The sequence below is a fragment of the Pogoniulus pusillus genome, chromosome Z (assembly GCF_015220805.1).
Source record: "Pogoniulus pusillus isolate bPogPus1 chromosome Z, bPogPus1.pri, whole genome shotgun sequence".
Taxonomy (NCBI): domain Eukaryota; kingdom Metazoa; phylum Chordata; class Aves; order Piciformes; family Lybiidae; genus Pogoniulus; species Pogoniulus pusillus.
Genome location: NC_087309.1, coordinates 48,941,494 through 48,959,062, shown reverse-complemented (window position 1 = coordinate 48,959,062; position 17,569 = coordinate 48,941,494). Strand labels below are relative to the sequence as shown.

At 42.2% G+C, this 17,569-nt stretch overlaps 1 protein-coding gene across 1 annotated transcript in view; it reads left to right on the top strand.

The window, feature by feature from the left end:
• The window catches only part of CMYA5 (cardiomyopathy associated 5), a 61,248-nt gene that overhangs the window by 24,437 nt on the left and 19,242 nt on the right, over window positions 1–17,569 (top strand). Inside the window, exons 5-10 of the mRNA XM_064176328.1 lie at window positions 1,864–1,959; window positions 2,713–2,946; window positions 6,198–6,220; window positions 9,051–9,172; window positions 14,139–14,288; window positions 15,356–15,502. Coding sequence (XP_064032398.1) covers window positions 1,864–1,959; window positions 2,713–2,946; window positions 6,198–6,220; window positions 9,051–9,172; window positions 14,139–14,288; window positions 15,356–15,502 — 772 coding nt within the window. The remainder of the gene's footprint in view (window positions 1–1,863; window positions 1,960–2,712; window positions 2,947–6,197; window positions 6,221–9,050; window positions 9,173–14,138; window positions 14,289–15,355; window positions 15,503–17,569) is intronic.

Sequence of the window (17,569 nt, the reverse complement as noted above, 5' to 3'; positions counted from 1 at the left end):
CTATTATCTAGTTCCTCTCACCAAAACATTCTAGCCTGCTTCAAACTAGCACAGTATGGCAGTGTCAAATAGCAGTATTTGCAATCTCTATGGTGCACAGTTATATGACACAGCAGTTGCGTTTGGCCATTCATGTTTGACTTAGAAGTGACAATTGGCCCCCAGTAAGTCAGTGGTAGGGTCACAGACTCCAGCCATGCCTTGAATGTACCTGCATTGCATGAGTCAATTTAAGCCATAAATAAACATCCCATGATATCACTCCCTAGTTGTGGATCATGGACATGAAGCCAATATTAAATCTGTCCACAATGCAGGCTTGGCTTCATGTGATTTTTAGCACTCGTGGCTCAGGTTAATCTGAGGCAGCATTTATATGTTTGTTGTTACTTCTGTATGATTACTGAGAAAGCATAAAGAGAGAAAAACGCTTGCCACCTGAATTTTAATTGTAGGAACATAACTTCACAGTAAATTAAATGAGCTATGGATGGCACCTGTCAGAATTTATAGGTTATCTTGACAAACAGAAGTTTGCCTCTGAATCTTGGCGATTGGTGCTAAATATTTATGAAGAGAGCTTTCAATTGTAAAGTCCAATGTGACATTTATAATTAATGGAAATTCATATGCTAGTTTGCAACAGATCTAGCTGCAGAAGTCTGCTGTAACAGGAAGCTGCTACCAAAATAAGTTAACTGTCCTTTTAGATCTATTCCAGCTGAGTAAAACTATTTTTATAAACTATAAATTGCACCTGAGCAGAGACCCTGCCTTTTTTTTTTTCCACAAAACATCAAGAACCATGAAAAAGTTCTGAGTCTTCTCTAATGCCTGCCATCCTGTGAACTTCTTTTGTTTCCACACCCAGCTCAGACAGTGATTTTCATACAAGCATAGAATCAGTCAAGTTTGGAAGGGACCACAAGGATCATCTAGTTCCAACCCGCCTGCCATGGGCAGGGACAACCTACCCTAGAGGTGGCTGGCCAAAGCCTCTTCCAGCCTGGCCTTAAACACCTCCAGGGACGGGGCCTGAATCACCTCTCTGTGCAACCCATTCCAGGCTCTCACCACTCTCATGCTGAACAACTTCCTCCTCACATCCAGCCTGAACCTACCCATCTCCAGCTTTGCTCCATTTCCCCTAGTCCTGTCACTCCCTCATATCCTGAAAAGTCCCTCCCCAGATTTTTTGTAGCCCCCCTTCAGATACTGGAAGGCCACAATGAGGTCACCTCAGAGCCTCCTCCAGACTGAGCAGCCCCAACTCTTTCAGTCTGTCCTCACAAGAGAGGTGCTCCAGCCCTCTGAGCATCCTTGTGGCCCTTCTCTGGACATGCTCCAGCATGTTAGTTATTCATTTTGATGAGTTCTGGTTTATAGGAACTATCTTTAAAATCCTAACTAACAAAAATTGTGGCACTACAACACCTATTGGCCTCATAGGTAACCTGCATTGTCAGACCTGATGAGGGTCTGAGCACACTCAGTCCCCAGCACAGCTGGACTGGAATTTGTAACACTCAACAACTTGTACAAACACTCAGCACCATATCAAACTAGGATCACACTATTTATTTATTTATTTATTTATTTATTTATTTATTTATTTATTTAAATCTGGAAATGGTTCTGTGGCTATTCAGGTTGCTATTTCTGTGCTTATATTTGTATCCAGGGTGATACTTGAGCTTAATTTAGCAGTTATTCCAGTAGTGTCTCATGGGGAAAACAAACTCAACCAACCAAACAACTTCCCTCTTCCCCCCCCCCCCCCCCCCCCAAATCACCTAAATTCATCTGTGTGTAAAAACTTTAAAAAACAACATCCTTACATAACTGAGACATTTCTCATTTCAGGATCAGTTAAGTGAAATGCTAAAAGCAGTGGAAGAAAAGTCAATGAAGATTGAGGACTTTGTGAGTGATATTGAATCGCTCTTTAACTCTGTTGAGGTAAGTGCAGTGTCTTATCACCCTAGGTTTATTTTCCTCAATAAAATCACTTTCAATATATGCTAAATTTACTTGTAATACATGCTTGCTTTGTCATGCAGTGTCATTACTCCCATTAAAATGGGCTGTTTCTCTAGTCTTCAAATTGAATTCTCTCACTGGAAGCTATTATGTCTAGGGAAACAAAAAGGACTGCCTTTTTGTTTGGGTTGGGTTGGGTTTTTTGCTTGTTTGTTTGGGCACATTATTGCAAAGTGGAATATATGACTGCCAAGCACTGGAGGAAAAAGATCCCTTGGTTTTGTTTATGGTTACAGAAAGCTCACAGCACTTCTGTCTTTATTTAGAATCATGTGTGAAGCATTTAAATTAATTCCCAGTGTCTTAAGTTCTTATTGCTTAAGTTCCTAAGCTTTGAGGACTGTATTGATTTCAGCTGAAAGGAGGTATTTTTAGCTGTTTTCCATTCAGTCTTCCCATCTCAGTTTACAAAAGTTTAATTTTAAACAGTCAAAAAAAAGTCAACCAACAAAAACCATGAACCAAAAAAAAAAAAAAACAACCACCAAAAAACCACCACAACCCTGTCTTGCATTTAGTGTACATTGTTTCTCCCAGATGAGCTGGCTTACAGGCACAAAGTTCCCTTCCTTTCAGGATGTCAGAAGGAGTTTGGCAGGTGACTCATGAGCATTTCATTAAGTGCTGCCATTTCACTCTGCAGATCAGTTTACCTCCGCTTTCATTTTGCAGGAAAACTGTAAGAAAAATGCAGAGTTACTGGAAAAGCAGAATGAGGAGATGCTTAAGAAAGTGGTAGCACAGTATGATGAGAAATCAGAGAACTTTGAAGAAGTAAAGAAGATGAAAATGGAGTACCTGTACGAGCAAATGATTAACTTCCAGCAGACTGTTGATTTGGCCAAGGGCACTCTGGATGCAGTAGTAAAAGAAATGGAAGAAATTGATGGATTTGTCTTCTTAAATGTAAGTATAAATATCTTTTGCACTCTAGCTTTTATGACACTGGTTAGGAAAGCACTTTTACTTTGTCTAGGCTGAGAATAAGTTATATACTGGTTTTGTTTGTTTTTAAGGAGGCTGAATCTTGCAAGATCAGCTATTCCATTCTGAAACTGCTAGATTGTTTGCTTTTGTCATGTGGATGATCAGGGCGAACTGCAAAGATTATTCACAGGATGAAAATGTAACTTACACTATTAAGATTGTTCTGTTTATTTTGGGAAGAGACGGCTAAGAGGATTAATTATCCACTGAGAAGTGTTAGAGAAAAAGGCACTTGACAGTATGAAAAAGAAAAAATGAAACAAGAAGGTGTGACTGAAAACAGACAGTAGTTATGCACTGAATTACTGAGGCTGTGGTAAATATTTGTTGCTGAATAATAGCAAGCTGCTGCATGGTGCTTAATTGCTACCTGGAATTAAATCATAGAACCATAGAATCAGCCAGGGTTGGAAGGGACTACAAGAATCACCTACTTCCAACCACCCTGCTATGAGCAGGGACACCTCACACTAGATCAGGCTGGCCAGAGCCTCATCTAGCCTGGCCTTAAACATCTCCAGTGATGGGACTTCAACCACCTCCCTGGGCAACCCATTTCAGTCTCTCACCACCCTCATGGTGAAGAGGTGAAATAACAACGATGGGTTAGGTTTGGAAGTGTACATGTGAGATGCATGTCTGTAATGCAAAAACCTCCCTCATGAATCTGCATGATTACAGTCATCTAGTGGTTAATAGTAAAAAGCTACACAAGTAGATCATAAACTAGTTTCAGAGGGTCTTGCAGCTCAATCATTAACGATCTGAGTTCTCCAAGATTGCCCTTGTGCTGCAAGATTGTTCTCACACTGTTTGTAAGTCAGCTGTGGTATGTTCTCCTCTGAAAAAGTCTTGAAGAGGCTGGGATTTCTGGAACATTAGCACATAGTTTGAAAGCTGCAGATAAATTATACTGGCATATAAGAAATGAAAAGTTAAAATTACTTTCTAAGGACTGACCATTCATGCAAAATAATATGTTTTTCCAAACACAAGCCCATACATCAGCAACTACAGAAATGCTGGAGCAGTATTTGGCTTTCTCTCACACTCAAGCTATGGAATATATTTGTATCCTGTAACCAAGTGAATGCTGTGTTAGACTGGCAGCTTTGGGATGGAGGAAATATACACCTTATTTTCCTGAGCGAATTTGATGGGTGGACCACAAGATGGATAAAGAACTGGCTTGATGGCCACACTCAAAGAGTGGCCGTCAATGGGGCAATGTCCAAGTGGAGGCCAGTGACAAGTGGAGTCCCTCAGGAATCAGTCCTGGTACCAGTCTTGTTCAACATCTTTGTTGGTAACATGGACAGTGGCACTGAGTGCACCCTCAGCAAGTCTGCTGATGACACCAAGTTGTGTGGTGAGCAGACACACTGGAGGGCAGAGATGCCATTCAGAGGGACCTGGGCAGGCTGGAGAGGTGGGCACAAGCCAACCTCATGAGGTTCAAGAAGAGCAAGTTCAGGGTCCTACATTTGGGTCGAGGCAATGCCAAGCATAAATAGAGGCTGGGCAGTGACTGGCCGGAGAGCTCATCAGGAACAGTGTGGCCAGTAGGACAAGGGAGGTTATTCTTCCCCTGTACTCAGCACTGGTCAGGCCACACCTTGAGTACTGTGTCCAGTTCTGGGCCCCTCAATTCAAGAAAGATGTTGAGGTGCTGGAACATGTCCAGAGAAGGGCAACAAAGATGGTGAGGGGCCTGGAGCACAAATCCTATGAGGAGAGGCTGAGAGAGCTGGGGTTGTTTAGCCTGGAGAAGAGGAGGCTCAGGGGTGACCTCATTGCTGTCTACAACTATCTGAAGGGGCATTGTAGCCAGGTGGGAGGTGGCCTCTTCTCCCAGGCAACCAGCAATAGAACAAGGGGACACAGTCTCAAGTTGTGCCAGGGTAGGTATAGGCTGGATGTTAGGAAGAAGTTCTTCACAGAGAGAGTGATTTCCCATTGGAATGGGCTGCCCAGGGAGGTGGTGGAGGCACTGTCCCTGGGGGTCTTCAAGAAAAGCCTGGATGAGGCACTTAGTGCCATGGTCTAGTTGACTGGCTAGGGCTGGGTGATAGGTTGGACTGGATGATCTTGGAGGTCTCTTCCAACCTGGTTGATTCTATGATTCTATGATTCTATGAATTCTATGATTCTATGAGCCAGCAGTGTGCACTTGCAGCCTGGAGAGCTAACCAGATCCTGGGCTGTATCAGGAGAAGTGTGGCCAACAACTTGAGGGAGTTAATTCTCCCTCTCTGCTCCACTCTGGTGAGACCTCACCTGGAGTACTGTGTCCAGTGCTGGAGCCCCTGTTATAAGAAGGATGTGGACGTGCTGGAGTCTGTCCAGTGAAGGGCCACAAGGATGATCAGAGGGCTGGAGCAGCTCCATGAGAGTGGTGAGAGCCTGGAATGGGTTGCCCAGGGAGGTGGTTGAGGCCCCATCCCTGGAGGTGTTTAAGGCCAGGCTGGATGAGGCTTTGGCCAGCCTGCTCAAGGGTAGGGTGTCCCTGCCCATGGATGATCCTTGTGATCCTTTCCAACCCTGACTGATTCTATGGTTTACTGAGGTAGTGGATCAGTGCTTTGGCAAAAAGATCACTTTGCAGTCTGATTGTTTTGTTTTCTTTTATGGAATATGAAAATCATTAGATTCCCTGCCCCTTCCTGATAGTGATAAAGGACACAAAATTTCCTGTCCACAAGCCAGGAAATGTCATTTGAAGGTTTATGGAGCATGGGAGAAACTGTCTTTCCATGAGTACAAATCTCACCTAGGTTCTAGTAGTAAGAAATCGCTAAGGAGATTTCCAACAGAATTAGGATTTCAGCGTTCTTAGTGTGCAGGTGATTTATTCCTGTGGAAGTCTTGGTTTAAGAAAGTATTTGATTGCACTTCAGGCTTTAAACTTCATCTTGAATACTGACCCCTTAGGAGCTTAAAACCAGACTTAGACTCAAATAGCTTGCTGAGACAGAGCTTTGGTGTGGAATACTCTTAAGGTGACAAATTCTCTGCTGCTGTGAATAAGCAGCAGTCCAGATGATTTCAAGTCAATAATGCTGTGTTGCGTTTTGTGCCTGTGGAGAGTAACAAGATTCTCAGATGAGCAGTTCTTTGACATTTTCAGGATTTTTCAAACTGTTAATACTTCTTTCCTCCCCTCTTTCTAGTCATCTAAAGAACTGAATAAAAGGTATACGAGTATGGGTTAAGTGAGCAGTCGTGAGTACTAGGCATGCTGGATGCTTCGCTGAGTGAAGTAGACATCACCATGGTTTCCTTTTCACAGCCTATAATCTAATTCCTCTCACTAAAATATTCCAGCTGGCCTCGAACTAGCACAGTCTGAAAGCACACTACTAATATGAACTTCACAGACAATGAAGTTTAAAACAGAGGTTTTACACCTGCTGCCATAACTGACTGGTTCTGAAGCGTTTTGCACATGTTCTGTAAGGCATCAATGAAACAAGAAGCATTTTAGCATGTCCACTCAACTGTGAATCTACACAAGGAAGTTTTACAACAGGTGCTCCTTGTAATTACTTTTACACACGTATGCTAAAGCACGTTTTGACCACACTTCCAGCTCTTAGGCATCACTGACGCATTCTTTCTTGGGTAGTCTGGTTCTGTATTACTAGATGAAAAGGTGAGATTAGGTAGCTTTCAAAAGCTTACCAAGGGACGATGGGCTGATGTTTCCCCATGCCTCTTCATTGCCTGATTCAGGATGTGTCATTAGGCTGGTGCCATATTACATCTGCATTCTGGCCTGCCTGCTCATACCAGTAAATACATGCAATTGCAAACAGTTCTCTGCCATGCTTGATTTCCTGAAGGGTGTAAGGCCCATTCTTTGTGAGAAAGCCATTTGATTACAGGCCCATATTCCCCATTTTTCCCTGGAGAGCTACAAATGTTGAGTCAGGCTGTCTGCAGGCTCCTTCTATTGGCTTTGCCCTCACTACCATTAGTGACTTTTCCTGAGAAGCCTGGGCAGTGCTCCTCAAACATGCTCTCCTCACTACTGTCTCAGCTATCACAGCGGGGTATAACACAGGCTGGGGTATAACAAAGACATGAGAGTTCTGCTTTGTCATCAGATTACACCTGTGAAGGTTTGGGTGCTAGTGGCCACACACACACTTTGGAAATCACCCAGACTAGACTCAGACAGCTCTGGAAATATGAATGAAGCTTATATTTACAGCTAGCACAATATACAAGCAGATATTTACAGTATGTACAGTTATAGATAGAAATATACAAGGTAAAAGGTAATACAGAAACACAACTCCCTTCCCAGAAACCTGAGTCCCCAGGAGGGGCTCTCAACCACCCCTGCACCTTCCCCCTACCCCTCTCAACCATACCCCAGTCCCAAAGAAGAATGGAGGTTCAGCCAGGGGATTAGGAAGCAAAGTGGATTAGCCATAGGAAAAAAAAAATTGGAGGGTGAGGTTAGAGAGTAAGATGCATCTCAGCAAGAGCCCAAGTGAGAGTGGTTATCTATGTTTTTATTTCTTGTTCCTATACATCTCAGCAAGCCTATGAATGAAGTAGACATCACCATTGTTTTCCTTTCATAGCCTGCAATCTAGTTCTTCTCACCAAAACATTCTAGCTAACTTCAAACTAGCACAAGACCCCAGGAGAGTGGTCCGAAAAGAATGTGCCACATAGGAACCTTTCATGTTTTTTTACTTGCCTGCAGAATTAGGAGTATGGATTCAGACTTGTCTGTTCTAAGCCAAAATCTGAGAGTCTGGCCACATACCTGCTTGTAGTTTATTGCATAAGAATAAAGCAGGTATAATGGGATGAAACAGTTTTCCAAAGCTTTTTTGTATACTTGGTAATTAGTGGTTGTGATAGTTTGGGTGTTACCCATCCCCCCACACTTGTGAAAATCACCCAGACTAGGCTCAATCAATTTGGAAATTGAATGAAGTTTTATATTTACAGCTTAGCACAATATACAAACCGGTATTTACAATACATACACAGAAATATACAAGTCAAAAAGCAATACAGAAACACAACACCTCTCCCAGAAACCAGAGTCACCAGGAGGGGCTCCCAACCATCCTTCCACCTTCTCCCCACCCCTCTACCTTAATCCAGGCTTTGCCTTACACTCAAGGTAGTTTTGGAGGGTCGGCTAGGGGGTTAGGAAGCAGATGGATTAGTCAGGCAGGTTAGAGAGCAAAGTACAGCCCAAAAAGCCCAGAGAGAGAGACTCCCTTATCTATGTTTGTGTTCTTGTTCTTATATATCTCAGCAAGCCTATGAGTGAAGTAGACATCACCATTGTTTCCTTTTCACAGCCTCTAATCTGATTCTTCTCCTCACCAAAATATCCCAGCTAGGCTCAGACTACCACAGTGGTTTACTCACATTCTAAACTTTAAGTCTGTTTCCACTTGTGCATGTGTTAGGTTATTAGTTTACTTTGATATTACCTGACTTGCCAAAATGTTTAAGAGCAAGCCCAGACAACAATGCATGTTTGTTTTGTTTTGTTTTTAAAAAGCACGTTTTATGTTTGTTCTGCCAAGTTTATACATAATTAACTATTTTGGTGACTGGGGGAAAAAAAGGGGGGGGGGGAGGGGGGAAGAGGAGAAAGGTTAAGATTAATTTGCCATGAAAAAAAATCTTTCACTTTCTCAGAGCTGTTTATGCCTTAGAGTTAAAAATACTAATACTAATCTGTTGTCCTTTAGCTGCATGCATTACATTATGTTTCTGGAATCAGCTGCCACAGTTTAGCTCTAAGGTTTGTAAATTTTAAGGGCACTGCATTAGTAAGTCTTAAAACCCCCATATCATAGGGATTTACAGCAGTGTGCTCTCAATGTTCAAAGCCAGGGAAACAGCCTCTCCTTGCCTGTTGTCATCAAGTCCATGGGAAATATTTAGAGAGATGTATGCTGCATGGTATTTGCTTCTGGTTTTTAGAAAGCTATGTGACATGACAAGGAACATGTATGAACAGCTCTGTGTTTTATTCCAATCAGGTTACTTTCTGCAATGGATACTACTCTCTCTCTAGAAAAGGTGCCCAGTGCTTTTTCACTTTTTGAGCACTATGCAGACAGCCCAGGACAAAGCAACCAACACTCCTTAAAACAAGCAGCTGGTAAGAATCTCTAAACCATCATCTTTACAAAACCTAACAGTTTGGCATTGCTTTGGGAATTTTAGGAAGCTGAAAGCAGAAACTATTCAACATGTATATATTTACCAAGCATGTAATTAGTAATCAGAGTTGAATGAAAAATGAAGTCTTGTTGTGCACAAATGTTTAGCTTACAGTGGGACACTAAGATGAGCCAGAGAAGAAAAAAGGGGGATTCTTCTATCTTTCCAGTACCTCAGACTCACAGGAGATCTCTATCTGTACATCTCCCAGGGTTAAAGAACTTGCTCTTCCCTTGCAGGCAGGGACAGAAAAAGGCAACCAAAGAGTTTCCTAAGTTCTTTTCTTCTGAGAGGAGCATTCCTAGGGAGGAGAAGGAGGTCTGGGTAATGGTTTAGGTCCCTCAGCTTTTGCCAATGGAACAGAGGTACTTGAAACCCCCACAGAACACGAGAAAATAGTTAATGAGGAGTAGGTCAACACCAATTTGTGGATTCATTTTCCTTATGCTGGGCTCTCACTCCACTCTTTTTTCCTCAAGAGAAGTTTTTTTTAAGGGATCTTGGATGTTACTGTTATGGTTTGCGACCTCCCCTCCCACTCACTATCACACACTACTGCTGTTGTAGTCACTCTGTGGCTTTTCAAGCAAAGCCTCTTTTTCACGTTTGGTCCTTGAGCACTGAAAGAAGAGCAAGGATGTCTCCTAAGGTGCTTTGTTTGATGTCTGGATTTTCAGGTGCCTAACGAACACTGGAGGAGTGCCATCCTGTGCAGACTCTCTGTAGTCTAATAACAGCTGAGTGTGCTCAGCAGTGTTGCTATGGTGAAATTGTCTGTTTTCCACACCACTATTTTTATTAGACCTAGAAGAAGTGAATACATCTGAAACCTTAACTTCCTTGTCAGATTTGCATGAGTTTGGCTGCAGCATTCAGAGCATATTAGGTGATGATGGACAGTCAGTCAGAGTTAACTTAGTGGTGCAACTGCACTATGTGTTTTGATGTAGATCCTAAAATTCCTTTTGCAGTTCCATAGGTGGAACTGTTATTTTCTCCTGCCTGTTAATTACTGGCAAGGTCATCTGGGAGGACAGATCCATTTTGTCATGCTCTATTTTCTTTTCACACAAGTCATTCAAATTTTTCCCTAAACTGTTGAGATCCACTTTTCAGATGGATTTGTCCTAGCTACTGCATTTGCTAAACATCAAACAGCTTAATGCCAGTTTGCTTTGACAAAATGGAAATTAATTAACTTTTTCTTTCTAAAATACCTGGGTTTCATTCTTCATTTCCACTACCAAGTACTTAAGTTGCTGTGGCTGTCTGATCTGGATTTCTAGCTCAGTATTCAGAACAGAGAAACTTAGAAGTAGAAGCTCTGATGGGAGAAGGGAATGTTCTAGGGACAGGCCATACAATGGCAACAAGGGATAAGTTAATGTAATTTCATTGGAGCATCAAGAGCTTTATGTCTAGAAGCACAGCTTGGACCTCCTCCTTGCTGCTTCTGCTGCTTCAGCTGAGCCCACTGCTATCTTCCCCTGCTGCTGCTTTTGCTGCTTAGAATCATAGAATCAACCAGTTTGGAAGAGACCTCCAAGATCATCCAGTCCAACCTAGCACCCAGCCCTATCCAATCAACTAGACCATGGCACTAAGTGCCTCATCCAGAGTTTTCTTGAACACCTCCAATGGATGGTGACTCCACCACCTCCCTTGACCCCTTCCCCATCTTTGCTAAGGTTATTTATATTTCTCTAGTAGTTTATTTTCTCCTTACACCATTATGTTTACAACAATAAGAAATAAAATTTCATTTCCCCCTGACTTTAAAAAAAAAAAAAAATTCCACTTTGTACTGATTTCTGGGAGAGGGGTCCACCCTAACTCAGGACAGTTGCTAATGTGATTTTAAAAATTAAGAAAAGAGAAGAGAAAGGAAAGGGAAAGGGAAAGGGAAAGGGAAAGGGAAAGGGAAAGGGAAAGGGAAAGGGAAAGGGAAAGGGAAAGGGAAAGGGAAGAAAAAGAAAAGAAAAGAAAAGAAAAGAAAAGAAAAGAAAAGAAAAGAAAAGAAAAGAAAAGAAAAGAAAAGAAAAGAAAAGAAAAGAAAAGAAAAGAAAAGAAAAGAAAAGAAAAGAAAAGAAAAGAAAAGAAAAGAAAAGAAAAGAAAAGAAAAGAAAAGAAAAGAAAAGAAAAGAAAAGAAAAGAGAAAAGAAAAGAAAAAAAAAGCTGGTTGGTTGGTTTATTTTTTCAAGTTTGCACCTCTCATGAAGGAAACCAGGCATAAACATCTGCATGGACACCTTGGGTACATAATTTAAGACATACTGGAGGCAGATGTCATCCAGAATCTTTTTCTGACTGAAGTAATTTAGTGCAAATACATGTGATTTTACTGTTTTTCTCCAATCTGTATTTTTTTCTTCAAGAACTATTGTCTTTTTACTGAATAATTGAGTATTTCGATTTTATTTTCACCCCTTCAGAAGCATCTTCCCTTCAAAACACCCTGCATTTCCAAATTTTTCATGTGCAATGATTAAAAAGCACTTCTCCCTCAAATTCTTTCTCCTTTCATGTCAGCCACCCCTATTAACAAATGTGTAAGCAGCACATCATTAAGCATATTGGAACCCAGTCTATGACACAGTAAAAGTGGGGATAACCATGAGCCCTTCCCTTTTATACCAGAAGGCTGATGTATTCCTACTATGATTTATATAATTTAGGCTGATTTATACTTTTGCTGATTCTAACAATCTTCCATTTGAATCATAGAGGAATATAACTGCTTTCCTTCAAATCTGCAGTCAGGGAAATATTCCTCATTACATTGAAAAGTGGTAAATGTCCATAAAACATTGAGATTATTATTTTTCTTTTCTCCTGGGGGCTGTGGAGATTGGGTAGCATGAAGGGAAAACTTCCTTACACGACAGCACTTCGGTGAAAACTGAACAAGTGAGAAAATGTCACCCTTTTCTGTGAAAAAAATGTGATTTAGTCCAAGTGGAGGTACAAATACCTGTCTCATTTTAGTAAGTCAAAAGGGACACCAGTGCTTTGACAACACACAAATGTTCTGTTCCTAAAGAGAGCAGTTCAACGTTTTGAAATCACTTTCAAAAGTTTCTTTGCTGTTATGCTAAAGGGAATTAGAAAACAAACGTTTCTCAGTGTTACCAAACGGAATTGTAATCCACAATTTATTTAATTTAAAAAAAAAATCGTTTATTGAGATAGCTTCTGTTCCAGTTTGGCATAATATTAAATCTTGCTGCTGCGGGGTTTCTAGGATCATAAATAGTGGTTTCTAGGCAACTTCACAGGAGGGAGGGGAAAAAAAAAAAGAACACCAAACCAAAAAACTATCTTCCTCAGTGGTCCCCTAAAAAAGGAATTCTTCTCCTAAAGATGATCAGTGTCTCTAGATGCACTCAAAAGACAAAATGTGGGTTGTTTTTAGCAATGAGAGGGACAATTTTTATTTATTTTTTTTCAGTGGGAAGCAGATGTAATCCTATTGTACTGGTAGCCCTCTGTATAAATCATAAGGAAACAGCTAGCATCTGCATTTGCATTGTTCATGCCACAGGGGATCCATCGTCATTACTGTGAAGATAACTAGGGGGGGAAAAAGGGAAAATCTTTCTGCTGAGACTCTAGGAGAATTCATGCAATATGGAAATTTACTGAGTGAAGAAACAGAACCCCATATTTTCATCCCACATTAACAATGAACACCTTTTAGAGCTTTTCACTTCTTTCTTTCTCTTCCCTCTCTTTTAAGCCATAATCATACAGGAAAACAATACCTCATTGGCCTTGGATCTGTGTAGAACAGGAGACAAAGTTTATATGAAATACGTGGGGCCTTGGAGGTCTTTGAGGCACTCTTTGTGAGGGATGCTTCTGATTTTCCTGTGGGGTTCAGGTGTTTTGGTAGAGCACCAAGGATCCTCTGTCCACTGGGTCCTTGGGAGAAATGACTGTGACAAACAGAAGCACCTAGATGTGTACCTGAAATAGGAGTCTTCTGCTCCTCGGAGCCTTTCTTTGCCTCAAGCACGCCCCTGCTGTGTCTGTGGACTGAAAACACTGCATGAATCCCTTCTTGCTGGGGCACATCGTTTCACCTGCCCAGTTCTCTGGGATCTGCTGCACAAACTTGTCTCTGGAAGAGGTTTTCTTCTTTTGCAAGTTCCCCCTCCTCATCAGTGACCTATTTCATGCTGTTTGCTACAAACACATGCTCTTACTTCCCACTTTCATGGGCACCTTCTTCACAGACCATCCCCTTCTGTTGTGCCTGTGTTGCAAGGCAAGGTCAGCTAACTGAGAAGCAAGTCATGCAGATGAACCTGTGTTAGGCTTCATGGTCTTCTGGCCTTTCTTGGGAGGTGGCCTGAAATTATTAGGAGTCTCTTGGCCATTTATCAGCATGTGTGGCTCAAAGTGGAGAGCAGAGCTGAAGAGTTGTCCCTGTGAAGTCTCTTGAGGAAAGGACAGGGATCACTATCCTGGAGCTATAGGACAGTTCTGTGTGCCCAGGACTGCTACAGTCCTGAGAGTCTCCCTGATGGAGGTCAGAAATGAACAGCCAGGTCTGAATGATGGGCCTGACCAATGGGTAAGGACCTCAGGAGCTGGGCAGAGCATGGCACATGGTTTGCACTGAATTTAGCTGGTCTTGCTACTAGGACTGGGTCTTGTTTTGTCCAATCTGCAATGAAAATGGACAGATATCCATGCAAATCAATGACTTCTTTGCTTGTTGCTCATTTAGGAGGACTTACTGCTCTAAAACTGCACCAGTATGCCACATTTCATGTACATGCTGCACTTGTTCTGAAGAAATAAGCAACCTAAGTGAAAAAAAAAGCAACCAGGCTGCCTCACAAATCTGTAGGTAATCTAGCTGAAAATACAAGAGTATGAATAACAGTCTTTCTTCTCAGTCCCACAGACACCAACTGTCATACCTCAGGAACCAAATTCAGCCACCAGCACCTCCATTGCTATCTACTGGGCTGTGAATGATGGGGATGCCATTGACTGCTTCCAGGTCTACTGTATGGAAGAGCCTCAGGCCAGTAAAGATGCAGGGGGTATGTAAGGTCTTCCTTCACATTGACAGAAACCTGGTCTGGGGCCAGCAGAGGGGAGGCCAAGCTGCAAGGGAGTGCACAGGGCACAGAAATAATAGCAGCTGTAAAGATATGATGCATAGGCCAAAGGACAGGTAATGATGGGGGAGAATGAGAGGTAGATGCTGTTCCTTCTTCCCCTCTTCATCTCCCAACATGCAAAACAAGTATCATTGTCTGGGAAGTGTGAGACCATGGATACTTATGGAGGCTACAGATAGAGCTCCCAAAGGCATTGGCTTCAGTAAATGTTTAGAGCCATGCATGTACTTTGGAACTGTCTCCTAATTTTATATATATATAACAACAGCTAAACAGCATTTCCATATGTAGGCAAATCATTTGTTTTCCCCAAAAGAAAGTTAAAATATCTCAGGAGTTAAATATTAATTTATTTTTAATTGAAATTCTCATTCATAAAGAAAGCTCAGACTGTTCATAGAATCATAAGATCAACCAGGTTGGAAGAGACTGCCAAGATCATCCAGTCCAACCTATCACCCAGCCCTGTCCAATCAACTAGACCACGGCACTAAGTGCCTCATCCAGGCTTTTTCTGAACACCAACTGAGTTCTGCACAAATTCATATGTGGCTGTGTGTGCATGCTAAAGGATGCTAAGAGGTTTTTTATAATAGTTAATTCATAGCTAAGGGCCACAAAGTCCATTATGAGAAACTGTTACGTCATAGAGCAAACCTATATATAGTTTCACCCGAAGTGAAACCAGGGTTGAAAACTGCTGCTTGCACGTCCCAGAATTTGCAGTCTAGTTCTCAGCAAGACTGAAGGCCAAAGTCTGCCCTAGCCATCCACAGGACTTGAGTGCACGCAACTCAAGGGCACATCGGAAATTTTATGTCAAAGCTGAGCCAGGGTGAGATACGGAGAACTTAGCTAGGAACATGTTCTTGATTTTTTGTTTTAACTGACTGTTTTGTACACGTTCATTGTGATGCACAATCATAGCCCCTACCTCTGCACAACACTTGAGAGTGACGTCTTGCATGTCTGTGTGTCCCTCTTAGCTTTGGTGGAAGAGTACAGAGTGACAGTGAAGGAGAGCCACTGCATTTTGGAGGACCTAGAGCCAGATCGCTGCTACAGTGTGTGGGTCATGGCTGTGAATGGTACAGGCTGTGGCTTACCCAGTGAAAAAGCCATTTTTAAGACAGGTATGTACATATTTCAACACGTGGTTATTATAAGCTTAGAGCTTAGGCCAATTACAGTCCACCATGTTACCAAAACAGGGGAAGCTGCTTCATTTATCCCACCTGGCATATAGCAGGCGGCTCAGGGTGGTTCCCTTTCTACAAAGAGACAGTGCTCGGTAGGAAGATTAAAGGCATTCAGATTTGGAGACAGTTCCAGCTTAAGCCCCAAGACTGTGTCACTGGGGCAGGACATTATGAATTTATATTCTGAGTGTGGTGCAAAGCTGCAGAGAAGCTCTGGGAAAGCCACCTGGCTGTTTGATGCTGCTGCTTCTCCTGGAAAATGGAGGCAACCGCTGCTGCATTTTTTGCCTCTCTGCCACCCTCCCAAGCACATCTACCTGGTGCTGATTTAAATTGCTAACTTCAAGAGAATGTCTGTTTTAGCGAGGTTACATGCTATGTCTAGCTCAGCGAGACCCAGATCTCAGGCGTGGCTGGAAGGGTCTGCTGCTGCTTAAGTGGTATAAATAAACAATTAGACAAGTACTGTTTGTGAGCTCCATTTGACTGATTGCTTTTTCTGTGCTTTAATTTCTTTAATAATTTGTATTGACAAAACTATTGCTGCTTAAATTACAGGCAAGGTGAAGTGTCTTGTGCCTGAGGGCCTCCAGCCAGACAATGTTTTTAGCGTTACAGGATTAAGAACAATCATTATGTTCTTCGAATCGCTAAATTCAGACAAGGGTATTTAACAATGTTGCAATTAAGTAACTCTGTGTGTTGCTGAAAACACTTGGCAAAAAACACAGCTTCAAGCCTCTTTACTTAATCCACTAGACTTCAAAATTGTTGATTTTTCTCCTTGATACTCAGTTTGAGATTCAGATGTTGGAAAATATTGTTTTCCACGGAATTCAAAGCAGAGATTCCAATTTTTTTCTGCCTCATCTGTTAATTGTTAACATGGTGTGAGACAGTCAAATAATAATGAAATATTACTGGCTAATATTTCATAATTAAAAAAAAAAAGAGTTTTGAAGATGTTACTTTTAAGAACGGCCTTTGCCTTTTCATAGAATCAACCAGGTTGGAAGAGACCTCCAAGATCATCCAGTCCAACCTAGCACCCAGCCCTAGCCAGTCAACTAGACCATGGCACTAAGTGCCTCATCCAGGCTTTTCTTGAAGACCCCCAGGGACGGTGCCTCCACCACCTCCCTGGGCAGCCCATTCCAATGGCAAATCACTCTCTCTGGGAAGAACTTCTTCCTAACATCCAGCCTATACCTACCCTGGCACAACTTGAGACTGTGTCCCCTTGTTGCCTGGGAGAAGAGGCCACCCCCCACCTGGCTACAACGCCCCTTCAGATAGTTGTAGACAGTAATAAGATCACCCCTGAGCCTCCTCTTCTCCAGGCTAAACAGGCCCAGCTCCCTCAGCCTCTCCTCATAGGATTTGGCACCAGGCTTACCGTTGTTTGGGTTTGGTTTGGTTTGGTTTTTCACAAATCTGAAGCCTTACAAAAGAGTTTATCTCCTTTAATATTTGAAGTCTTCTTTGGAGCCCATTTCTTTAAGAAAGCAAATAGATCAAACAAAGGCTCACTAAACACCTTCCCTCAAGCTGAGGTGAACTCCCTCTGGACGGCACTGAATGCCAGGTGGACGTGTGGGGGCAACTGCTGAATGCTGACTGATGTAAAAGCCCTGCACCCTCTTAATGCCAAAGGTGGAAAAATGAGCACCAGTAATGGAAGTCAACTCTTGAATCTGAAGAGCCCAACTACTTTACTATGAAAATAGAATACTTAGATTCTTCACATAGCCCAGTGAACTCAGGAATAAGAATGTAAAGGTTCAATTTAATAATTCAGATACAAAATTGGCACATACAATAAACCAGTTTGCTGGTATATGCTGTAATAGGAACATATACATTAATAGTGGATCAAAGCTGTGCCTCTTCAGATGCTGGGAATCCCTTTAAAGTTTCTGTGCTGGGATTGCAGCTCTGGAGGTTGCAGTGGGCCTGGGGAGTTGTGAGGAACACTGACAGATGCTGCTGCAGCATTCCCTC